We start from the raw sequence: 23655 nt of genomic DNA on the forward strand, positions 1-23655 counted from the left end.
ATAAATAATATCAGTGCATTCGTGAATGCACATTAGACCTACCAGTTGATGTGTATTGGATGCCTGATGTGATTTGTTTACTCTTGAACAATGACAAAAATTGAACATTTCCTCTAAAATCACCTCTGTTCTGTAAAGTGTTTTCCATTCTATCAAATGAGATGAAGAAACTGCAAATACAACCATAAAAACCATAGGAAAATACACCTTAAAGTTGCTGTTTTAATCCCCAAAAACTTGCAGTTTTTGTCTCATGCACTGTGTGCTGTGGGATTTTGTTATGTGGTGCACACTTACCACATAGACCCATTCTCTCATATCTAGGCCCAAATTTATTACTTACAGCTTATCTAAGTGAGCTGAGCTCATGATGTAATACAGTGGAACCTCTGTATTCGTATGCCCTAGTTTTCGTAGGATTCGGTTTTTGATAACTTTTTTCCATCGAAAATTTGTCCCAGTTTTGGTACATTCACTCGGTTTTTGTAGAGTTGAAAATGGTCTATACCAAACTCATTCGCCTGCCCACGTGACTCGGCCACTCAAACGCCCACACAAAGCATCCCATGCATTTCTGACTCAGTCTGCCTTTGTTTCTTCTTGGGTTCAGCATCACCCTGTGTGTTCCTGCAAAACATTTTGTAATAATCCATTGTTTTTTGTGCTTGTTTATTGAGTGCGACTGCTAAATAAGCCACCATGGGGCCAAAGAAAGTTCCGAGTGCCAGCCCTTTGATAAAGAAGGCGAGAAACATGATAGAATTCAAGATAGGACTTGTAGCAAAGTACATAAGTGGCTTGCACGTGGCTGATCTCGCCAGGATGTACAGGAAGTTCACATCAGCGATCAGTTCCATCCTGGTGAAGAAAAAAGAAATCAAGGAAGCTGATGTTGTGAAAGGGGTAAATGTACTAGCGAAACAGAGATCACAAACAATCAAAGATGTGAAAAGTTGTTGTTGGTGTAGATCAACAAAAAACAGTTAGCAGGAGATAGTGTTTTGGAGGTGATAATTTGTGAAAAGGCAAGGTGTTTGCATGCAGATCTCGCCATGGTCACACTTGTCGAAGGCTTTTGCAAAGTCTGTATATATTACATCGACAAAAAGAATGCAGATGTAATATATACAGACTTTGCAAAAGCCTTCGACAAGTGTGACCATGGCGTAATAGCGCACAAAATGCATGCTAAAGGAATAACAGGAAAAGTCGGTCGATGGATCTATAATTTCCTCACTAACAGAACACAGAGAGTAGTCGTCAACAGAGTAAAGTCCGAGGCAGCTACGGTGAAAAGCTCTGTTCCACAAGGCACAGTACTCGCTCCCATCTTGTTCCTCATCCTCATATCCGACATAGACAAGGATGTCAGCCACAGCACCGTGTCTTCCTTTGCAGATGACACCCGAATCTGCATGACAGTGTCTTCCATTGCAGACACTGCAAAGCTCCAGGCGGACATCAACCAAATCTTTCAGTGGGCTGCAGAAAACAATATGAAGTTCAACGATGAGAAATTTCAATTACTCAGATATGGTAAACATGAGGAAATTAAATCTTCATCAGAGTACAAAACAAATTCTGGCCACAAAATAGAGCGAAACACCAACGTCAAAGACCTGGGAGTGATCATGTCGGAGGATCTCACCTTCAAGGACCATAACATTGTATCAATCGCATCTGCTAGAAAAATGACAGGATGGATAATGAGAACCTTCAAAACTAGGGAGGCCAAGCCCATGATGACACTCTTCAGGTCACTTGTTCTATCTAGGCTGGAATATTGCTGCACACTAACAGCACCTTTCAAGGCAGGTGAAATTGCCGACCTAGAAAATGTACAGAGAACTTTCACGGCGCGCATAACGGAGATAAAACACCTCAATTATTGGGAGCGCTTGAGGTTCCTAAACCTGTATTCCCTGGAACGCAGGAGGGAGAGATACATGATTATATACACCTGGAAAATCCTAGAGGGACTAGTACCGAACTTGCACACGAAAATCACTCACTACGAAAGCAAAAGACTTGGCAGACGATGCACCATCCCCCCAATGAAAAGCAGGGGTGTCACTAGCACGTTAAGAGACCATACAATAAGTGTCAGGGGCCCGAGACTGTTCAACTGCCTCCCAGCACACATAAGGGGGATTACCAACAGACCCCTGGCAGTCTTCAAGCTGGCACTGGACAAGCACCTAAAGTCAGTTCCTGATCAGCCGGGCTGTGGCTCGTACGTTGGTTTGCGTGCAGCCAGCAGCAACAGCCTGGTTGATCAGGCTGTGATCCACCAGGAGGCCTGGTCACAGACCGGGCCGTGGGGGCGTTGACCCCCGGAACTCTCTCCAGGTAAACTCCAGGTAATATAAGAGGGGCCTGGAGACGTGACTAATGAACAGAGAAAATGTTATTTTAGTGCCAGGAATGGCTGCATTGTTTATTCTGGACCCTATTTTGAAATTGTCATTTTTTTTAATTTGCATGAAATTGGCCAAATTGCCAATTTCTGACCACTTTATTGAGTAGTTGAAATTGGTAAATGGGCAGTTTCTTGTACTCAGTCGATAGAACAAATGGAGTTCTAAAGAAATAGCTATGAGTTTGATCGACTGGAACAAAGGAATTGGCCGAAAATAGGGCTCAAAGTGGGTGAAATTGCCGATTGTTATATATCGTCGAGATCACTAACTTTGTGAGAGTGTAATTCCGTAAGTTTTCCATCAAATTTCATACTTTTGGTGTCATTACCATCAGGAAAAGATTCTGTCATTTCATAAGAATTTTTTTTTTTTTTCAAATATTTTGCAACTCAGAGAGACACTTCAGGATTTGGGGTCTCAACAGTCAAAGGGTTAAGATGGTTTTCAGCAATTTTCAATTTTTTTATATTTTTTTTGAGGCCTAGTTCTATTGCACACTTAATAAATGAGATGGTAAACATGTTTTTAGGCTTTTATGTGCACTAGATTTAGATTTTACCACCGAAGTGGCTAGTTTATTGTGCACCCCATATCCATCCTGTGGACGATAGTGCGAGAGCATATGGATACACAAAAGGCCTAGGAACTAGGCCCCAAAGGGTTAACAGGAATACATATGGATTTATATCTACATATCTATAGTTCACTTATCTGTTACAAGCAAATTTAGGAAATTTGCTTAGTATATCTGGTATCTTATTTTCATTAATAAGATATCTTGACATGTCACATAGGTTATTATACTGTCTGTCTCTGTATTCCTCAATAAGTGGACAATTAAGCACATAGTGTTCAAGAGAATGACCATATGCCTGATCATATAATTTACATTTAGTTTGATCATCATCTGTGTGTCTCCCAAACTGCCAGAAGTACTTGTAACCAAGCCTAAGCCTGGCCACTACAACATCAGTCAGTCTGTTCACATTGCAAGTTGCTCCATAAACATACTTATCTACGTTCATGTTATCATAGTGGGTTATAGATCTACTCAGGCTTCTAACTGCATTCCTATAACAATCATTTTCATTATTTACTTCTCTCCTAATATTATTCCTAATGCTAGACACAGTTATACCAAAGTTATATTCTACATTCTCCTTCTGGGTACTCCTCTTGGCTAACATATCAACTTTATCATGAAGGAGTAATCCAATGTGTGATGGGATCCATAGCAATTGTACATTAATTCCTTTGTCCCTAATTTTGAGTATCTATACCTGGCTTCCCCAATGAGCATGTTGTTGGAGTCATTATATGAGTCAAGAACCTTCAATGATGACATAGAATCAGTAATGATGATAGAGTCAAGCTCAGTGTCATAGGTTAGCTTTAGCGCCATTAGGATTGCAAACAATTCAGTTTGCAGTGTAGACGCCCAGTTGTTAATTCTTATGCCTAACTCAACAAATTTATTATCGTTCTTAACTAGGGAGGTGGCAACAAGAGCAGATGCAGCCCTGCCAGAAGACTCCTGTTTAGATCCATCAGTGTATATAACTTGTGATAACTTATTACTACCGGCTAGGTGAGAAATTTCTTCTTGAGCAGTTGCTCTAACAAGAGATTTAAGGAAGGGATTACTAGCAATGAGCTTCTTGGGAGGGACTTGTAGGTATGTGATATTAAATGAACACATCTTCCATGGAGGGGTGAAATGCTCTTGTTGCCTACAGTGATACAGTTCATGTAGGTTATAAAACTTAATGCAATTGCACATTTTCACAATCCATTTAGATCTGTGTGTATTTACCTCTAGACACTTGGTAAGATTCACTGTGACAGTGTCTGGTTCGTTTCTCAACATTCTAATACCGAGTACAGTGTTAATTTCAACAATCCTATCACTGATACTAGAAATACCAAGCTCCTTCCTCATGTTAAGAACTTTTGTAGATCTGGGACAGCCAAGAATAATCCTGAGAGCTTCATTTTGCATTAACTCCAAGGGTCGGAGAGAACTTTCTCTAGCTAATATCAACATGGGAGCAGCATAATCAATTAAGGACCTAACATAGGCTATGTACATCATTCTCACGATTCTCACATTAGCACCATAGTTGGGATTGTAGCCAGCAACAGCTTTGAGAGCATTTAGCCTAGCTTTGCATTTCTTGTTTAGTTGTGGTATAGTGGATTTGTTAAAGGGTACATCTACACCAAGATATCTGTAAGTTTTAACGTAGCTAATGATTTCACCCTGCAAATAGATGGGTGGGGGATGTCGTTTGCTTGTTAAGATCTTTGTTTTAGAGGAAGATATTATGAGGCCTAGTCGATTACAAATTGCTTGAACTTCATTAAGAATGGTATTCATCTTCTTATGCCCTGTTGTATGGATCATGATATCATCAGCATAGCTTATAGCTATATGTTTAGGTGAGGCAGGTAGAGCATTTAGGAGAGCATTAATCAGAATATTAAATAGCATGGGACTAAGAACTCCTCCCTGCGGTGTACCTAAAGACATTTCTTTAGAATCACTTCTGAAGCCTTGGTAAAGGACAGAGGATACTCTATTTGACAGGTATCCTATTATCCAGCAGAGTAAGCTACCACCAATATTCATTTTGGCTAGTTCATGTAGTATAACGGTTCTGTTCACAATATCAAATGCAGATTTTAGATCAAGAAAAGTGGTAAAACTAGTAGAGGTGTGTGCAGTGAGAAAGGTGGAAATACAGTTCTGCACACTTTTACCTTTCATGAACCCATAGAGGTAGGGGGAAAGTTGATGTCTGATTCTGTAGTACTGTCTGTTAAGCATCATTCTTTCAAAAGTTTTACAAAGACAACTAGTTAAGGAGATCGCCCTAAATGTATCAGGCTGTTGGGGCTTAGGGATAGGCACAATGAGGCTATTGGTCCAGGAAGTAGGAAGAATGCCCTCAATGTAACTGAGATTATACAGTCCCAACAAAGGGTTATCAGGCACGTGCCTTAGAGTTCTGAGAATATCATAGGTTATACCATCCTCTCCAGGAGCAGTTGATCGACCTTTGGTTAATGCATTATCTAATTCATACTCGGTAAAGAGGCAATCACTCTCATCAATATTTTGGCTCATAAAATTAATCAGTTTCAACATTTCTTCAGAAGTACTCTCTAAATTTTTTCTAATATGAGATGGAAGGCTTTCATGCCTGGATGTTTTGGACCAGTCATTTATGAGGTCATTTGCTTTTTCAAGAGGAAAGGGATGAGCAACATTGCCAGTCTTTTTCCTGGTTATTTTATTTATACCTTTCCAAGCCAAACTCAAAGGGGTGGACCTATTTAATCCACTAACAAACTGTTCCCATTCCTGTTGCCTAAGTTCTTCCTTTCTATTCCTTGCATTTGTTAGTGCAGCTTGGAATGTTCTGAGCAGGTCTGGGGTTCTACATTCACGGTATGCTTTACCAATCCTCCTAGCTGCATGTGTTAGATTGCGCAGCTGTGGATCATTATAGTATTTACATTGGTTTTTATTGTTATTTATAGTGGAGGGTCTTTGTTTCCTATTCCTGCCCACTTGATCTGTGAGAACACTCTCAATAGTGGCAATTAAATCATCATTAAATTTTTGTGTGCCAGTGGGCTCGTAATTCTTATACCATTGATCCAAGTGGTTAATAAAGTTGTCTCTGTGTTCTGGTTTGAGAATAAGTTTCCTCCTTCTGTATTTAGCTCCTTGATTGCTGGAGATGTGATCAAGATTGACAGTTGTTAGTCTTGGGAAGTGATCAGATAGAAGATCATCAACTATGACAGAGTCATGCATCGTATATGATGTATTAAATCCAAGACATAGATCTAGTATGCCACCATATATGTGAGTAGGCTCAGTAGTGCCCACAATTCGAACATTATCATGCTCATTTAGCAATCTCACTAGTTTAGTTCCATTGGTGTTTGTTATAGACCCACCAATATTCTTACGTCTGGCATTAAAATCTCCAAGAATGATGGTAGGTTCACTATTGATGCGATCTGGTAAAGTATCAGGTCGAAGCTGGTTCGCTGGGGCATAGAGATTAAAAATGTTTATGGAAAAATCGCCTGCATATACTTTGACACCATGATACTGCATGTTAACTCGACTCTGCAAGGAAAGGAGTGAATGTGGCAAGTTCTTTCTGACATACATCACACAACAGTTGGTTGACCTTAGGTTATAAGCTGCATATCCAGGCAAGTTTGGTGGAGGTGCTCCATCTTTCAATCTACATTCCTGCAAACAGATGACATCAATATTCTTGGTTGCACTAATATGACGTAAGTCAGGCAACCGCTTCCTGATGGAAGCAATGTTCCATGAAAAGATTTGTAATGTATCCATTGTAGTGAGTTATTACAATCTCTTGCTCATAAGATGGTAAAACTATTATGCTTTGGCTACAGTGTGCAGACACTTAAGAGCAAATAGCATAGTTTGTACGTCTTTATCTTCAGGACCTTTATTTTTAAGCATTTTTCGGCATCTTGGCAGCCAGTTAAAAGGCAAGTCTTGAAGGCAAGAGTCATGGGCTTCTTTCTCACAAATTGCTGGAAGCTGAACGGAGATTGCTGCACTTTTGACATCATCACCATGCTCAAGAGCATCATCCTGATTACACATATTTATTAAACTTGTCAGGATCTGTTCAAGATGCTCAATTTTTTTCTGGAAATTTGTTATAATATGAGGAAGGTCAGGCGAATCCAATGCCTCTCCGGAGGATGGCACTTCTGGGTTAGTGCTTTCTTTAACACCTATCACCTTAACAGGTACCATGGTTACATTAGTGTTCTCTGTTTCATCATTCATTGCAGGTAGGTCCTGTGCATCTGACTCATCTCCAATTTCCAGGGGGGTTACCTGTGTGGTGTCCGTCTGACTGTTGTAGTTGTGTGTATTGGGAGAAATGACAAACTCATCCCCATATTCAGGTGTAGCCATAGGTATCTGTAGTGGCAGACCAGTAGTTCCATATGTGCTAGCAGGGATGGCTAGCTCCTCCACAGCTGGTGTGTGTGTGATGGCATTCTGGTATCACCAGAATCATTTGCAGTGAGGTGGGGTTCTTGCACACTTTGCAGAGGTTCAGTCTCAGATCTGGCTGTGGTAGACTGGATGGCCTCATCCTCAGTTACCATTAAAGGGTTGTTATCAGGTTTACATCGAAGGTTGTTTGGGTTCTGACTGCAGTCCTTGTGGGAAACTGTAACCCCAACTTCTTTACAGTTGATGCACTTAAATTTTTGGCTGTCAGGGCCTACTGTGCATTCTCTAGTGGAATGTTTCCCAGCACACTTACCACACCAAGAATGTAGTATTCCACAGTCTACTGCAACATGGCCATAGTGCTGGCATTTGTAACACCTACGTTTAGGGGGTAGGTACACTTCGATGTTTAGGAAACATAAACCATGCACCCAGATATTCCGGGGGAGGGGCACAGGACCCACCCAACTGGCAATAATTTGGGATTTTCCTTTAAGTCTTTTAGGCTTGATGATATGCTCACTTAGAGTCAGATGGGATGGGTCCATGCAGAGAGGGTATCCAAAGATTATGATACTGACCCATTTTTTAAAGTGGTGAGTGTCTGATGGAGGTCGGAGCAGCTTAATATCCCCATAAGGTGTACTAAGTAGATCATTGATCAGCTCTTTATTCTGTTCCACAAACACAAAGTTGTGTGTGTTTTTCCTAAATTGGATCCTTGAGTTAGGATGCTTGTTTACAGCTTCCATTAGCCATGCACACTTAGCAGGCAGCGGGGTGTTGTCAGGGAAGTTCAGCTTAACACATTCTTCCTTTGAAGAAAGACTTCTTGCAGCCTCTGTGCACCAAGGACGTTTAGTGTCACATTGTGTACGAGTCAAGTGAGTCTGACTACGTCGACGCTCTAGCCCTTTCTCACTTTTTCTCTTTTGTTTACTTTTAAAGGTCTGGAAGCTATCATCATTTCCATCACCTGCAGAAATAGGTTCCTCTATAACAGTTGCCATGTTTGCCAGTGATGATATCTGGTGTAAGACTCACAACACAAGAATTCCTCGCTTATCTTTCCCTTATAGCTTATGCAAGAGCAAATATTCACTACAAAGTCAGAAGTCCAAAATAGATCACAAGACACAAGTGCTCAAGTTCAATGAACACCTCCAACCATACTCAACCCAGACTACCACCACTCAATACGACACACACCCCACCAAAAACACACTCAGAGACCTCTTGTATGTGTGTTAATAATATGGTACATATAATGATATAATGGATGGTACAGGCGAGGTCTTACACCTTATCACAAATTACAAAGATGAAAAGAGAGAGAGAGAGAGAGACAAAGTAGGTAATATTGAGCATAAAATTAGAATTCTGACATACATCACACTAAACATGAGGTTCAAATTCAATGATAACTTCCACTTGAGTTAGTTCAGGCTACTGCCACCTAATGTACCTCACTGAAATAATAATATAGCAGACATCACAATGAATGCTGAAGACAACCTCTTACCCCAACCATAGATTGTAAACAGTATTACTAAAAAAAAAAAAAAACTAGGTAATGTTACAATGACAATGAGATAAATCGCTCTGGTCGACTTCCTTGGTCCATCCTGGGTAACTCACACATTACTATGTTATACATGTATGCAAGCATAAGTGTGCAGCTGTAGATAGATGAACCAGTACCTAAACAATCTCACTTACACACGTGTTACTATGTATGACAAGTGTTACCAAGTACACCAAGTGTACACTTTATCACTTAGAATACACTTGTGTTGATGTAAATATAGGTGAGAGTGGTACACCACTGGCCGTAATAAACACACTCAATTCTCAAGGTCACACACTAGGCCCAGCTTCTGGAGAGGTACCAGCGTTTTAATGTGTTTATTATGTGTCAGTGCGTGTCTGCAGTCATTAAATTGGTGTATCAGAAGTTAAACACTACAATCCAGTTGATCAAATAGTCTAAAACAATTTACACAATGTATAACTAGAAGTATAATGATTGCAAATTGTTACTATTACAATTTTAACTAGGCGCTAGACCCACTAGATGAGATGGCAAGGAACATAGATGTTAACAGGCTGACTCTTGCTTAACACAGTTGAAAGGTAACCGAATTACTCAAGAGAGAAAGTATTCATGAAACTGAACATTATGCAGGAGTAAGCTTGTTCACAGTAAAAATACAAAGCATAAGTTACACACTCACACCACAGATGAACACTGCAATTTGAAATATTACTGGGAATTTAGCAGTAAAGTTTCAGTCTGAACGAGAAAATGTATTAGAAAACACAGCAATGACACTAGGACAAGCAATTTTTATGTAACCGTATTTAATAGTTCAGTTACACTGAGCAGAGCATGTATTACACTGATTTATCAAATGTAAGGAGTGGCTACACTGAAGCACACTCTGAGCCTTTTAAAGTCTTAATACAGGCTTACAAATGACAATTAACTGTTAGGGAAAGCAGCACTTAACACTTCTAGCACAAGTATGACAGATGAATGTTCACTGTGTACAAGCGAATCACCACAAACTTATTATGTTTATAAGTGAACCTCTGGCATGTCCCACTCAAAATGTCAGCACTGCAATGCTCGTCAAATTGTTCTCAAGCCACTACAGGAAACACTGGTATGCCAGCAGCACTGCAGAACGTATACACAGACATGCTGGGCCCTAGGACAGCTATAACTGCAGGCTGCCTTAGCTTGTTCTGGCTAGCTTTTAGTGCTGCCCTCAAGCTTGCTTGACTGTGCTCTCCAAGCCCGCGCCAACCACCCGGACACCTGCTTGCAGCAGGCAGGCAGGCACACAGGAGACACTCGCAAGATGAGCGGAGTGCAGCACAGAGGACACGGGCACTCAAGCACCCATGTGGTTTGGCAAAAAACCACCTCTAGACCACAAGCAAATAGAGGCGAACGACTGAGTTCCAAATCGAGGAAGGAGAAGGGACAAAGAAGGGATATTCACCTCGCTAGACACAGGCAATAAAGGTGTAGTGGCCTGCAGGTCGCAGTGCAATTTTCAAGGTCATTCACTGGGCCCACAGTCGTCTCGAGAGTTACCAACCCTGTACTACTTGTTAATTACTCCAAACCCGCAGCACTTAACACATCTAGCACACGTGTCTTGGAATGACAGACAAATTTTCACTACATAAGAACTAGTTCTCACAACACCGAAGGTGCGGCCGGAACACTGTAGAACGTTCACAAAGGCATTCTGGGATTCAGAACAGATGTAGCCTTGGCCTTCACTGGCTGGCTTGGAGCGCTGTTTGGCCTGGATCAGCTAAACTCGCCCTTATCCCATATGTAGATAATGGCGACGAGTTAAGGGATACCGGTGAATAGGAAAGTCGAGGAAGGGACATTCATCTCACTAGACACACGCAGTATATGTGTAAGTGGCATGCGGGTCTTATAGTGCCATTTTCAAGGTCACCCAGCAGGCCAGACATTCCTCACTCATTTTAAGCCTACGTAGGTACTGATGGTAGCACAATGTCCTAAGTCAGCGTAATCCACTCATGCAAATAGTTACAACAAATCTGCAGCACTTGCGGAACTCACATATTCGAGTACCAGCGGGGCAGCAAAATACACCTCTACACTGCACGTCGTTGATAGAGGCGAACGGCTGAGTTTAAAGGTGGAGAGTTGGGGATACAGGAGAACAGCAGGGGTAACTGAGCACGCACATTCACCTTTCTTCACATAGTCAATATGGGCGAAAGTCTCAGGCAGGTGATGCAGTGCCTCGCTCAAGGTCACAGGCTGAGGCAGACTTCTCAAGAGTTACCAAACACTGCAATACTCATACAGATTGTTACTCACTCCAAACTTGCAGAACTTCTAGCACACGTGTCTTGGAGTGAAAGACGAATTTTCAGTGTGTGGACACCTGGGTTACCAACTCACGTAGGACTGCACACTCGTCGTTATTCCTCAGATTGGTAAAGCGATGAGTTGTGAGCATTTTGAGAGGCACGAGTAGCAGTGGACTAGCAAAATTCGCCTCTACACTGTATGTTGATAGAGGCGAAAGGCTGAGGTCAAATGAAAGGCAGAGGGGAAGCAGAGGCCTGTGAGGGCCTTTGCAAAAAGGAAAACTATTTCCAGTGTTTCACTAGGTATATCCTTAGTCACAGCTCGCACATAAGAGTTCTCACAACACTGAAGCTGTCTTCCAACAGTAGGAGTTTTAATGATGACTTATCAGTCGGGAGAAATGGGTAGGCCTGCTAATTAGTAGGTCCAGATCCCCAGCACGCGTCTACTCCCCTCAACCACTCAGCCGAGACTGATGTGCACTAGTAAGTGAAAAAAAAGGATGTGATTTGCTTTAAGGCAATATTCGCTTTATGGTGGTGATCTGGAACCTAACCTACTGTATTAATGAAGTATTTCTGTAGATATACTCCAGGTACTCCAGGTAATACAGGAATAGAGAGATAAACTTAACTAAACCAGATGAACCTCACATACAGCCTATAGACACAACCAACAAATTTAACCCATAAACGGTCCAAACGTATATATACGTTCACTACCGTACTGCCCCAACTTTTTTGAGAGAAAAAAACATTATTGTTTTTTAATAGGAAAAAAAGAGCATATGGTACCCAGGCATCCACAATTATTTTAATATGGTGCACAGTGAGTGCTCACACCCATTCTCACATGTCTAGGTGACTCAGACTTATCGTGGCAATATTAAATATAGGACACATAAACCATATATATACGTTTGGGGCACTAGCGGTAAAAACGTATATATACGTTTGGACCGTTTACGGGTTAATGTCTTCTCTACTATAGGATCAAAGCTAGCAAGTCAAATTCCTAGCTCAAATACTCAGACGAATGAGTACCTCACTGGCAACTACCCAAATACTCTAGCTCCAACTAATTTCACTGAAGTCTCACTCATCATTAAATTGTTAAAAAAAATGAAGCAGGTGATCTAGATAACTTGCCACTTTTCATATATAAAAAAAAGCTGCACATGAGCTGTCACCTAACAACGTTTAACAAATCTGTAGCATCCTCAACCTTCCCACCTATACTCAAGAGAGCAAGGGTTACCCCAGTCCACAAAGGAGGTGATCCAACTGACTTGAACAACTATAGACCCATATCAAACTTGCCCTTACTTTCCAAGATATTCGAAGAAATAATACACAAGCGACTTTACTCCTACCTTACATCCAACAACATACTTAACCCATGCCAGTTTGGGTTTAGACCCCCAAAAAAAGTACGAATGATGCTATTATACAAATGCTATAACTAATATACACAGCTCTCGATAAAAATGAATATCCTCTGGGGCTCTTCATCGACCTATGAAAAGCATTTGATATAGTTGACCACAAGCTCTTGCACCTCACACTGAATCATTACGGCATCAGAGGACATTCTCTTGACTACCTAAAATCTTTTCTTAACAACAGACATCAGTATGTATATGCAAATGGAGTCAACTCCTCTATCCAACCTGTAGCTGTAGGAGTACCCCCAGGGTAGTGTCCTAGGCCCACTTCTCTTTCTTGTCTACATCAGTGATCTCCCTTATGCATCCCAAGTCAAGGAACATGTCAAGGATCCCCAGACAACTTATAAATTTAGGACTCTGCTAAAAAATCATCTTATCTCACAATATTAACCAAATCAACCAAACATCTACTGACTGGTTTTATCATGTGACCTCCTGGCTTTTGGTTCTGCCATTCCATAAAATATTACTACCTGCACCATTCCTTGTAAATTAGATTTTGTACTATGTATACATAAGATTTATTAAGTCCAAACAAGATTGTAAAACAGCTAACCACTATTCTATGCTTAGTTTTAAGTAATAATTACTATGTACTATTATCTTATCTAGTTTTAATTAGTTACTATGTATTAGGATTAGTTTGCCCGAAATGCCTCGGCACGATAGTGGGTATCTTTGTACTTAGCAAATCAAAATTGTAATTACACATTGTAACCTTTACAAAGAAATAAACTTATTATTATTATTATTAAACCAGTTCTATTTGCAGATGATACTACATATGTCTACTCCCATTCAGACCCAGCTGTACTTAGAAACACTATAAACAATGAACTGCTAAAGATATATACTTGGATGATGACCAACAAACTCACTCTCAACATAGACAAAACATACTTCATGCTGTTTGGCAACAGAGCCTTACATATCCAACTTAATATGTATTGATAAATGGTTCCCCTATATCAAGACACACGGAGGGTAAATTTCTAGGTCTTCTCCTTGACTGTAATCTTCAATTTCAGTCCCACACCCATCACATAGCCAAGAAAATTTCCAAATCAGTAGGAATCCTTTCCAAGATATGCTACTATGTACCACAAATGACACTCCTTACCTTGTACCACTCTCTAATATATCCTTACCTAACCTATGGTATTTGTGTCTGGGGCTCAACCACAGCCAGCCACCTTAGACCCTTAATAACCCAACAAAAAGCTGCTGTGCGGGTGATAACCAGCTCCTGTGCTAGACAGCACACCCATCACTTTTCAAAAAACTCAACTTGCTAAATATACAAGACATACACTCATATTATTGTGCCTGCTACATATACAGAACATTAAACTCCACTGTAAACCCTCCCAAAAAACTACTCCACAGTTACAACAGAATGCACAGTCACAATACAAGGCATAAGGCACTTTTCAACATCCCTCGAGTCAGTCTCTCACTATGCAAGAACGCTATGCACATAAAGGGCCCAAAGATCTGGAACTCACTACTGGAACAGGTCAAGGATCCCCTGACAACTTACAAATTTAGGACTGCTAAAAAATCGTCTTATCTCTCAATATTAGCCAAATCAACCAAAACATCTGCTGACTAGTTTTATTATGTGACCTCTAGGCTTTTAATTCTGCCAATCCATAAAATCATCTTATCTCTCAATATTAACCAAATGAACCAAAACGTCTGCTAATTAGTTTTATTATGTGACCTCTAGTCTTTTAATTCTGCCAATCCATACAATATTACCACCTGAACCATTACTTGTAATGCAGCTTTTGTGTGTAATTTCAAGATTATTTTACTGAACCCTACTCCACCTTACTATCTCACATTTGTATTAAGTTTAAATAAGATTGTAAAACAATTAACCACTACTTCTTGTCTAGTTTTAAGTATAGTTACTATGCACTGTTATCTTGTCTAGTTTTAATTAGTTGCTATGTATTAGGATTAGTCTGCCCAAAATGCCCTGGCATGATAGTGGCTATCTTTGTACTTAGCAAATCAATATTGTAATTACACATTGTAACCTTTATAAAGAAATAAACTTTACTTTTTCTAGAAGTTTTCTACTACAAGTGTTTTTCTCTCTCAGTTAGCAGATAGCTGATAGACCCACGTGGGTTTAGCTGTTCATATAAACATATAATAATTTTCCATGCATGGGAACACCTTATCCTCACATTCCACAAATTAGGTGGGCTAAACACCCATCCAAGAATGTCAGGTGGGTTGATCCCTTATCCATGGGTGTCAGGTGGACTGTATCCCCATTCTTGAGTATCACAGTGGGGCTGGACCTCCATCACTGGGTGTCACAATGGGACTGTGTTAGTAATGTAGTGCGGTGATGTGATGTGTTGGTTTGCTGTTGGCAGTTATGTCTGTGTAAGCAATATTCGAGTATCATACAAGAGTGACTCATGACTGAGGTTAGCCAATTCATCTCATTTCAAATTCTGGAGTCTGAGAGAGCAGATGTGACTTTTTTTTTTTATCTTCACCTTCTCAGAAGTTGTTTCCTGAAGCTGCCCAGGCATGGAAGAAATTAGCACAAACAGAAAAGGACAAATATATTAATTACTATATAGAGACAAAGAAGAAATTCATTAAACGGTAAGTTAAACAGCTTATCAACTCTTCAGTTGCTTTATTAGGTAATATATTGAATACATGCTATTGATAACAACTCTAGATGAAGAAGCACTGAAAACCATTAAGCTAGGTTAAATGTATTTTTTTTTGAAGAAGTAAATAGCTTATTTGACTTTTTTGGGAGGTGTAATTAATGTAACCATAATTTACCCCTATGTTATTCATTCCATAATTTGTGAAGATCATTGGCAGCTTGAATTTTGAGGAACATAACTTGTACAAATTATGGTCATATGCAGTATATTGAATATACACTATTGATTACACATGTTATTATGCTGTATTACAAACATTAGCCCCTTTGAGGAAGAGAGCCTGATACTGGTGAAGGTCTTGATTTGAGGAATTGGAGTACCCTTTTCCTTAGATCAGCCCTGATCACCTCCCAGTCCCCAGGTGCTGTATGACTCCTACAGATTTAGTGCTTCCCTATGAATATACAGGAGGCACTTCGTTTTACGGCAATTCGCTAATATGGACATTTCAAATTACAGTGGACCCATGTTTTACGTAAGCATTGGAAATCATAATTTTCAAAAATCGTAATTTTTATTTATCAAAATATTGACTCGTGAATCGTCGTTTGACTCACAAATAGTCATTCGTCCCAGACACATACTCATGGCCCCAGCAGCCCCACACTCCATTCACAGCCAGTGTGCCATTGTTTATCAGCGAGTGAAGACGATCCCACACGTTCATACGATACATTTCATAGTACAGTGGACCCCTGCCTCATGATATTAATCTGTTCCTGAGAACTCATTGTAAGCCGAAATTATCGTTAGCCAAATTAATTTTCTCCATAAGAAATAATGGAAATCAAATTAATCTGTGTAAGACACCCCAAAGTATGAAAAAAAAAAATTTTTTACCACATGAAATATTAATTTTAATACACACAAACTGAAGAAGACATGCACAATTACTACTCTACTAAGAATAAAATACATGACACTTACCTTTATTGAAGATCTAGTGATGATTGATGGGATGGGAGGAGGGGAGAGTGTGGAAGTTATTGTTTAGAAGGGGAATCCCCTTACATTAGGACTTGAGGTAGCAAGTCCTTTTCCGGGGTTACTTCCCTTCTTTTAATACCACTAGGACCAACTGGAGAGTCACTGGACCTCTGTCGCACAACAAATCTGTCCGAAGAGCTCTGTACCTCCCGTTCCTTTAAGATTTGCCTAAAATGGGCCACAACGTTGTCATTGTAATAGTCACCAGCACGGCTTGCAATAGCTGTGTTAGGGTGATTTTCATCCATAAAGGTTTGCACTTCAACCCACTTTGCACACATTTCCTTAATCTTTGAAGCAGGCACAATGGATTCCACAACTGGCATAGGCTTCTGAGGGTTAGCCCCAAACCCTTCAAAATCTTTCTTAATTTCCATACTAATTCTCACCCTTTTTACCACAGGGTTGGCACTAGAAGCTTTCTTGGGGCCCATGGTGACTTATTTTGCAGTTACAAGCACAAAAAACACTGGGATAAGGTGAAATATACTGAATGTATGTATAGATGCGATCGCACTGACTGGCTTGTAAACACTGGCGCCCACAGGGCAGCTGAGGCCACACGTGGGACGCGTCCTGGACGAATCACACAAGGCGAGTTTTTTATAGTGAGGCCAGGCAAAGTTTTTGTGTTCAAATGCTTCGTATGGCGGATTTAACGTAATGCGCTGCGTTCATAAGGTGGGGGTCCACTGTATTCCATTTGTTTTAGCGCTTGCATCTGCTAAATAAGCCACCATGACCCCAAAAATAGCTCCTAGTGCCAGGCCTTTGGTAAAGAAGGCGAGAAACACGATAGAATTCAAGAAAGAACTATAGTAGCAAAGTACCAAAGTGGAGGAGGAAGAGAGAGAGGGGAATGTACCTTATTCAGTGATTCTATGAAATGTTCGATACTAAAGCAGCACGAGTCAATAAAGGCTATAGCGCCAGCCAGCGATAAAGTGTAGCATTAACAGGGTAGCAAGTAAGTTAAGCAATTAATCAAAAGAAAAATGACAGCACGAACCTAACTCCTCCAATGTTGTCGGAGTTATGTAGGGCTACTGAGAACACTGCTGCCTCTGCTGGCCTTCACCACCACTATGTATGGCTTATGCTGTCAGTGGCCCTTATACACCCAACAACAAAACACACCACCACTCATTAATAAATAACAAAAAGGCACAATGCCGTGACTGGAACGATACACAAATAACCCGCACATAAAAGAGAGAAGCTTACGACGACGTTTCGGTCCGACTTGGACCATTGACAAAGTCACACCGTGTGACTTTGTCAATGGTCCAAGTCGGACCGAAACGTCGTCGTAAGCTTCTCTCTTTTATGTGCGGGTTATTTGTGTACACCACCACTCGTGACATACGTAATGACATTTTTTATTCATTCTAGAGTATATATCGTAATATTGAGTATATGTCGTAATATTGAGTATATATAGAGTATATGTCGTAATATGATGTAATATTGTTTATTACGTCATATTAGATGAATTGTGATAGATAAATAAGCCGTAGAATTGATATTAGTGTCATATTGAACGACTGTCTTGACCTGCCTCCAAACACACTCCCCTGCTGCTGCCACAATTCCTTACAGATGTAATGACATACGACTTATGACCTGCTTGACATACGACCACTCGACTTACGACCATGTTTTTTATGCCAAATTACTGGGAAATAAACAACTATTTATGTAGTACACAGTGTTTATCCTAAACCTTACAGTATAAAATACAGTACTAACAGCATAAAAGTAAAGTAAAAAACGAAATACCAAAATAAAACAATAAAATAAAATCATTACAAAAGTGTGATGTTGATATTCAATAGTAAGGTTCGACTTACGTCCATTTTGACTTACGCCCAGTTGGTCAGAACCAAGCTTGGTCATAAGTCAGATGGTACCTGTATTTTATTCATGCACCAACAAGAGTCTTCAATAAAGGCAAGTGTGATGTTATTATTGTTTTATTCTTCATGTCTCATTGTTTTCTGTGTATGTAAATCTATATTTCATGTAAAAAAAAAATATTTTTTGTTAATACTTTGGGTCTGAAACAGATTAATTGGATTTACATTATTTCTTATGGGGAAAAGGGTTTTGCAAATCGTCATTTTCGCCATTAGTCACACTCTCTGGAACGGATTAATTACGAAAAGCACGGCTGGTCAGATATTGACTTTAGGTGCATGTCCAGTGCCTGCTTGAAGACAGCCAGGGGTCTATTGGTAATCCCCCTGATGTATGCTGGGAGGTAGTTGAAGTCTTGGGCCCCTGACACTTAATTGTGTTGTCTCTTATCATGCTAGTGGCAGCCGTTCTTTTCGTTGGGAGATGTTGCACTGTCTACTGAGTCTTTTGCATTCTTAGGGTGTGATTTTCATGTGCAAGTTTGGTACTAGTCCTTCTAGGATTTTCCAGGTGTATATAATCATGTACATGTATCTATCCCTCCTGCATTCTAGGGAGTACAGGTTTAGGAACTTCAAGCGTTCCAAGTAATTGAGGTGGTTTATTGTAGTTATGTGTGCAGTGAAAGTTCTCTGTACATTTTATAGGTCAGCAATTTCACCTGCCTTGAAAGATGCTGTTAGTGTGCAGCAATATTCCAGCCTGGATAGAATAAGCGACCTGAAAAGTGTCAGCATGGGCTTGGCATCCCTGGTTTTGAATGTTCTCATTATCCATCCTGTCATTTTTCTAGCAGATGCGATTGATACAGTGTTATAGTCCTTGAAGGTGAGATCCTCTGACATGATCACCTCCAGGTCTTTGACATTAGTTTTTTGCTCTATTGTGTGGTTGGAATTTGTTTTATACTACGATGAAGCTTTAATTTCCTCACGTTTTCCATATTGGAGTAATTGAAATTTCTCATCATTGAACTTCATATTGTTTTCTGAAGCTTATTTAAAGATTTGGCTGATGTCCGCCTGGAGTCTTGCAGTGTCTTCAATGGAGGACACTGTCATGCAAATTCGGGTGTCATCTGCAAAGGAAGACATGGCACTGTGGCTTATGTCTCTGTCTGTGTTTGATATGAGGATAAGGAACATGATGGGGGTGAGTACTGTGCCTTGTGGAACAGAGCTTTTCACTGTAGCCGCCTCTGACTTTACCCTGTTGACTACTATTCTTTGTGGGCTATTTGTTAGGAGATTATAGATCTATCTACCGACTTTCCTGTTATTCCTTTATCATGCAATATGTGTGCTATTACACCATGGTCACACTTGTCAAAGGCTTTTGCAAGGTCTGTGTATATTACAACTGCATTCTGTTTGTCTTCTGGAGCATCCAGGACCTTGTCGTAGTGGTCCAGTAGTTGGGTGTGAAGCATGGGTTGTAAATGCTGCAGCGAGAAGGAGGCTGGAGGCAATGGAGATGTTGTGTCTAAGGACAGTGTGTAGTGTAAATATTATGCAGAGAATTCGTAGTGTGGAAATTAGGAGGAGGTGCAGAGTTACTAAAGGTATTGTTCAGAGTGCTGAGGAGGGGTTGTTGGGGTGGTTTGGTTAGTTAGAGAGGATGGAGCAAAATAGGATGACTTGGAGATGTATAAATCTGTAGAGGAGGATTACGGGTCATCCTAGGAAAAGATGAAGGGAGGGAGTAAAAAAGGTTTTGTATGCAAGGGGATTGGACATACAGCAGGCATGTGTGAGCGTGTTAGATAGGAGTGAATGGAAACAAATGGTTTTTGTGACTTGAGCTGTTGGAGTGTGACCAGAGTAATATTTTGTGAAGGGATTCAGGGAAACCGGTTAGACAGACTTGAGTTCTGTAGGTGGGAAGTACAATACCTGCACTTGAAAGGATGGTTTTAAGATATTTGCTGTTTGGAGTGACATCTAAACTGTCATATCTGGGCACCTCTGCAAAGATAGTGATTATGTGTGAATGACAGTGAAAGTGTTTCTTTTTTGGGTCGCCCTGCCTTGGTGGGAAATGGTTGGCATGTTGAAAAAAAATATATATATATATATATATATATATATATATATATAAATATATATATATATATATATATAAATATATATATATATATGTTTTTTTTTATTTTTTTTTTTTTTCAACAAGTCGGCCGTCTCCCACCGAGGCAGGGTGACCCAAAAAAGAAAGAAAATCCCCAAAAAGAAAATACTTTCATCATCATTCAACACTTTCACCACACTCGCACATTATCACTGTTTTTGCAGAGGTGCTCAGAATACAACAGTCTAGAAGCATAAACATATAAAGATACACAACATATCCCTCCAAACTGCCAATATCCCAAACCCCTCCTTTAAAGTGCAGGCATTGTACTTCCCATTTCCAGGACTCAAGTCCGACTATATGAAAATAACCGGTTTCCCTGAATCCCTTCACTAAATATTACCCTGCTCACACTCCAACAGATCGTCAGGTCCCAAGTACCATTCGTCTCCATTCACTCCTATCTAACACGCTCACGCACGCTTGCTGGAAGTCCAAGCCCCTTACCCACAAAACCTCCTTTACCCCCTCTCTCCAACCCTTTCGAGGACGACCCCTACCCCGCCTTCCTTCCCCTATAGATTTATATGCTTTCCATGTCATTCTACTGTGATCCATTCTCTCTAAATGACCAAACCACCTCAACAACCCCTCTTCTGCCCTCTGACTAATACTTTTATTAACTCCACACCTTCTCCTAATTTCCACACTCCGAATTTTCTGCATAATATTTACACCACACATTGCCCTTAAACAGGACATCTCCGCTGCCTCCAACCGTCTCCTCGCTGCTGCATTTACCACCCAAGCTTCACACCCATATAAGAGTGTTGGTACTACTATACTTTCATACATTCCCTTCTTTGCCTCCATAGATAACGTTTTTTGACTCCACATATACCTCAACGCACCACTCACCTTTTTTCCCTCATCAATTCTATGATTAACCTCATCCTTCATAAATCCATCCGCCGACACGTCAACTCCCAAGTATCTGAAAACATTCACTTCTTCCATACTCCTCCTCCCCAATTTGATATCCAATTTTTCTTTATCTAAATCATTTGACACCCTCATCACCTTACTCTTTTCTATGTTCACTTTCAACTTTCTACCTTTACACACATTCCCAAACTCATCCACTAACCTTTGCAATTTTTCTTTAGAATCTCCCATAAGCACAGTATCATCAGCAAAAAGTAACTGTGTCAATTCCCATTTTGAATTTGATTCCCCATAATTTAATCCCACCCCTCTCCCAAACACCCTAGCATTTACTTCCTTTACAACCCCATCTATAAATATATTAAACAACCATGGTGACATTACACATCCCTGTCTAAGACCTACTTTTACCGGGAAGTAGTCTCCCTCTCTTCTACACACCCTAACCTGAGCCTCACTATCCTCATAAAAACTCTTTACAGCATTTAATAACTTACCACCTATTCCATATACTTGCAACATCTGCCACATTGCTCCTCTATCCACTCTATCATATGCCTTTTCTAAATCCATAAATGCAATAAAAACTTCCCTATCTTTATCTAAATACTGTTCACATATATGCTTCAATGTAAACACCTGATCTACACATCCCCTACCCACTCTAAAACCTCCTTGCTCATCCGCAATCCTACATTCTGTCTTACCTCTAATTCTTTCAATTATAACCCTACCGTACACTTTTCCTGGTATACTCAGTAAGCTTATTCCTCTATAATTTTTACAGTCTCTTTTGTCCCCTTTCCCTTTATATAAAGGGACTATACATGCTCTCTGCCAATCCCTAGGTACCTTCCCCTCTTTCATACATTTATTAAACAAAAGTACCAACCACTCCAACACTATATCCCCCCCTGCTTTTAACATTTCTGTCATGATCCCATCAGTTCCAGCTGCTTTACCCCCTTTCATTTTACGTAATGCCTCACGTACCTCCCCCACACTTACATTCTGCTCTTCTTCACTCCTAAAAGATGGTATACCTCCCTGACCAGTGCATGAAATTACTGCCTCTGTTTCTTCCTTAACATTTAAAAGTTCCTCAAAATATTCTCGCCATCTACCCAATACCTCCATCTCCCCATCTACTAACTCCCCTACTCTGTTTTTAACTGACAAATCCATATTTTCCCTAGGCTTTCTTAACTTGTTTAACTCACTCCAAAATTTTTTCTTATTTTCATTAAAATTTCTTGACAGTGCCTCTCCCACTCTATCATCTGCTCTCCTTTTGCACTCTCTCACCACTCTCTTTACCTTTCTTTTACTCTCCATATACTCTGCTCTTCTTATAACACTTCTGCTTTGTAAAAACCTCTCATAAGCTACCTTTTTCTCTTTTATCACACCCTTTACTTCATCATTCCACCAATCACTCCTCTTTCCTCCTGCCCCCACCCTCCTATAACCACAAACTTCTGCCCCACATTCTAATACTGCATTTTTAAAACTATTCCAACCCTCTTCAACCCCCCCACTACTCATCTTTGCACTAGCCCACCTTTCTGCCAATAGTCGCTTATATCTCACCCGAACTTCCTCCTCCCTTAGTTTATACACTTTCACCTCCCTCTTACTTGTTGTTGCCACCTTCCTCTTTTCCCATCTACCTCTTACTCTAACTGTAGCTACAACTAAATAATGATCCGATATATCAGTTGCCCCTCTATAAACATGTACATCCTGGAGCCTACCCATCAACCTTTTATCCACCAATACATAATCTAATAAACTACTTTCATTACGTGCTACATCATACCTTGTATATTTATTTATCCTCTTTTTCATAAAATATGTATTACTTATTACCAAATTTCTTTCTACACATAGCTCAATTAAAGGCTCCCCATTTACATTTACCCCTGGCACCCCAAATTTACCTACTACTCCCTCCATAACATTTTTACCCACTTTAGCATTAAAATCCCCAACCACCATTACTCTCACACTTGATTCAAAACTCCCCACGCATTCACTCAACATTTCCCAAAATCTCTCTCTCTCCTCTACACTTCTCTCTTCTCCAGGTGCATACACGCTTATTATAACCCACTTTTCACATCCAATCTTTATTTTACTCCACATAATCCTTGAATTAATACATTTATAGTCCCTCTTTTCCTGCCATAGCTTATCCTTCAACATTATTGCTACTCCTTCTTTAGCTCTAACTCTATTTGAAACCCCTGACCTAATCCCATTTATTCCTCTCC

General features: G+C 40.2%; 1 protein-coding gene across 7 annotated transcripts in view; it reads left to right on the forward strand.

Annotated features, from left to right (window-relative positions):
* The window catches only part of LOC128689482 (nucleolar transcription factor 1-A), a 193463-nt gene that overhangs the window by 52470 nt on the left and 117338 nt on the right, over window positions 1–23655 (forward strand). For all 7 annotated transcript variants that reach the window (XM_070086392.1, XM_070086388.1, XM_070086394.1 and 4 more), the window contains one exon: window positions 15289–15392. In XM_070086392.1, the coding sequence (XP_069942493.1) occupies window positions 15289–15392 (104 nt within the window). The remainder of the gene's footprint in view (window positions 1–15288; window positions 15393–23655) is intronic.

This window comes from Cherax quadricarinatus, chromosome 18, assembly GCF_038502225.1.
Source record: "Cherax quadricarinatus isolate ZL_2023a chromosome 18, ASM3850222v1, whole genome shotgun sequence".
Lineage (NCBI taxonomy): Eukaryota > Metazoa > Arthropoda > Malacostraca > Decapoda > Parastacidae > Cherax > Cherax quadricarinatus.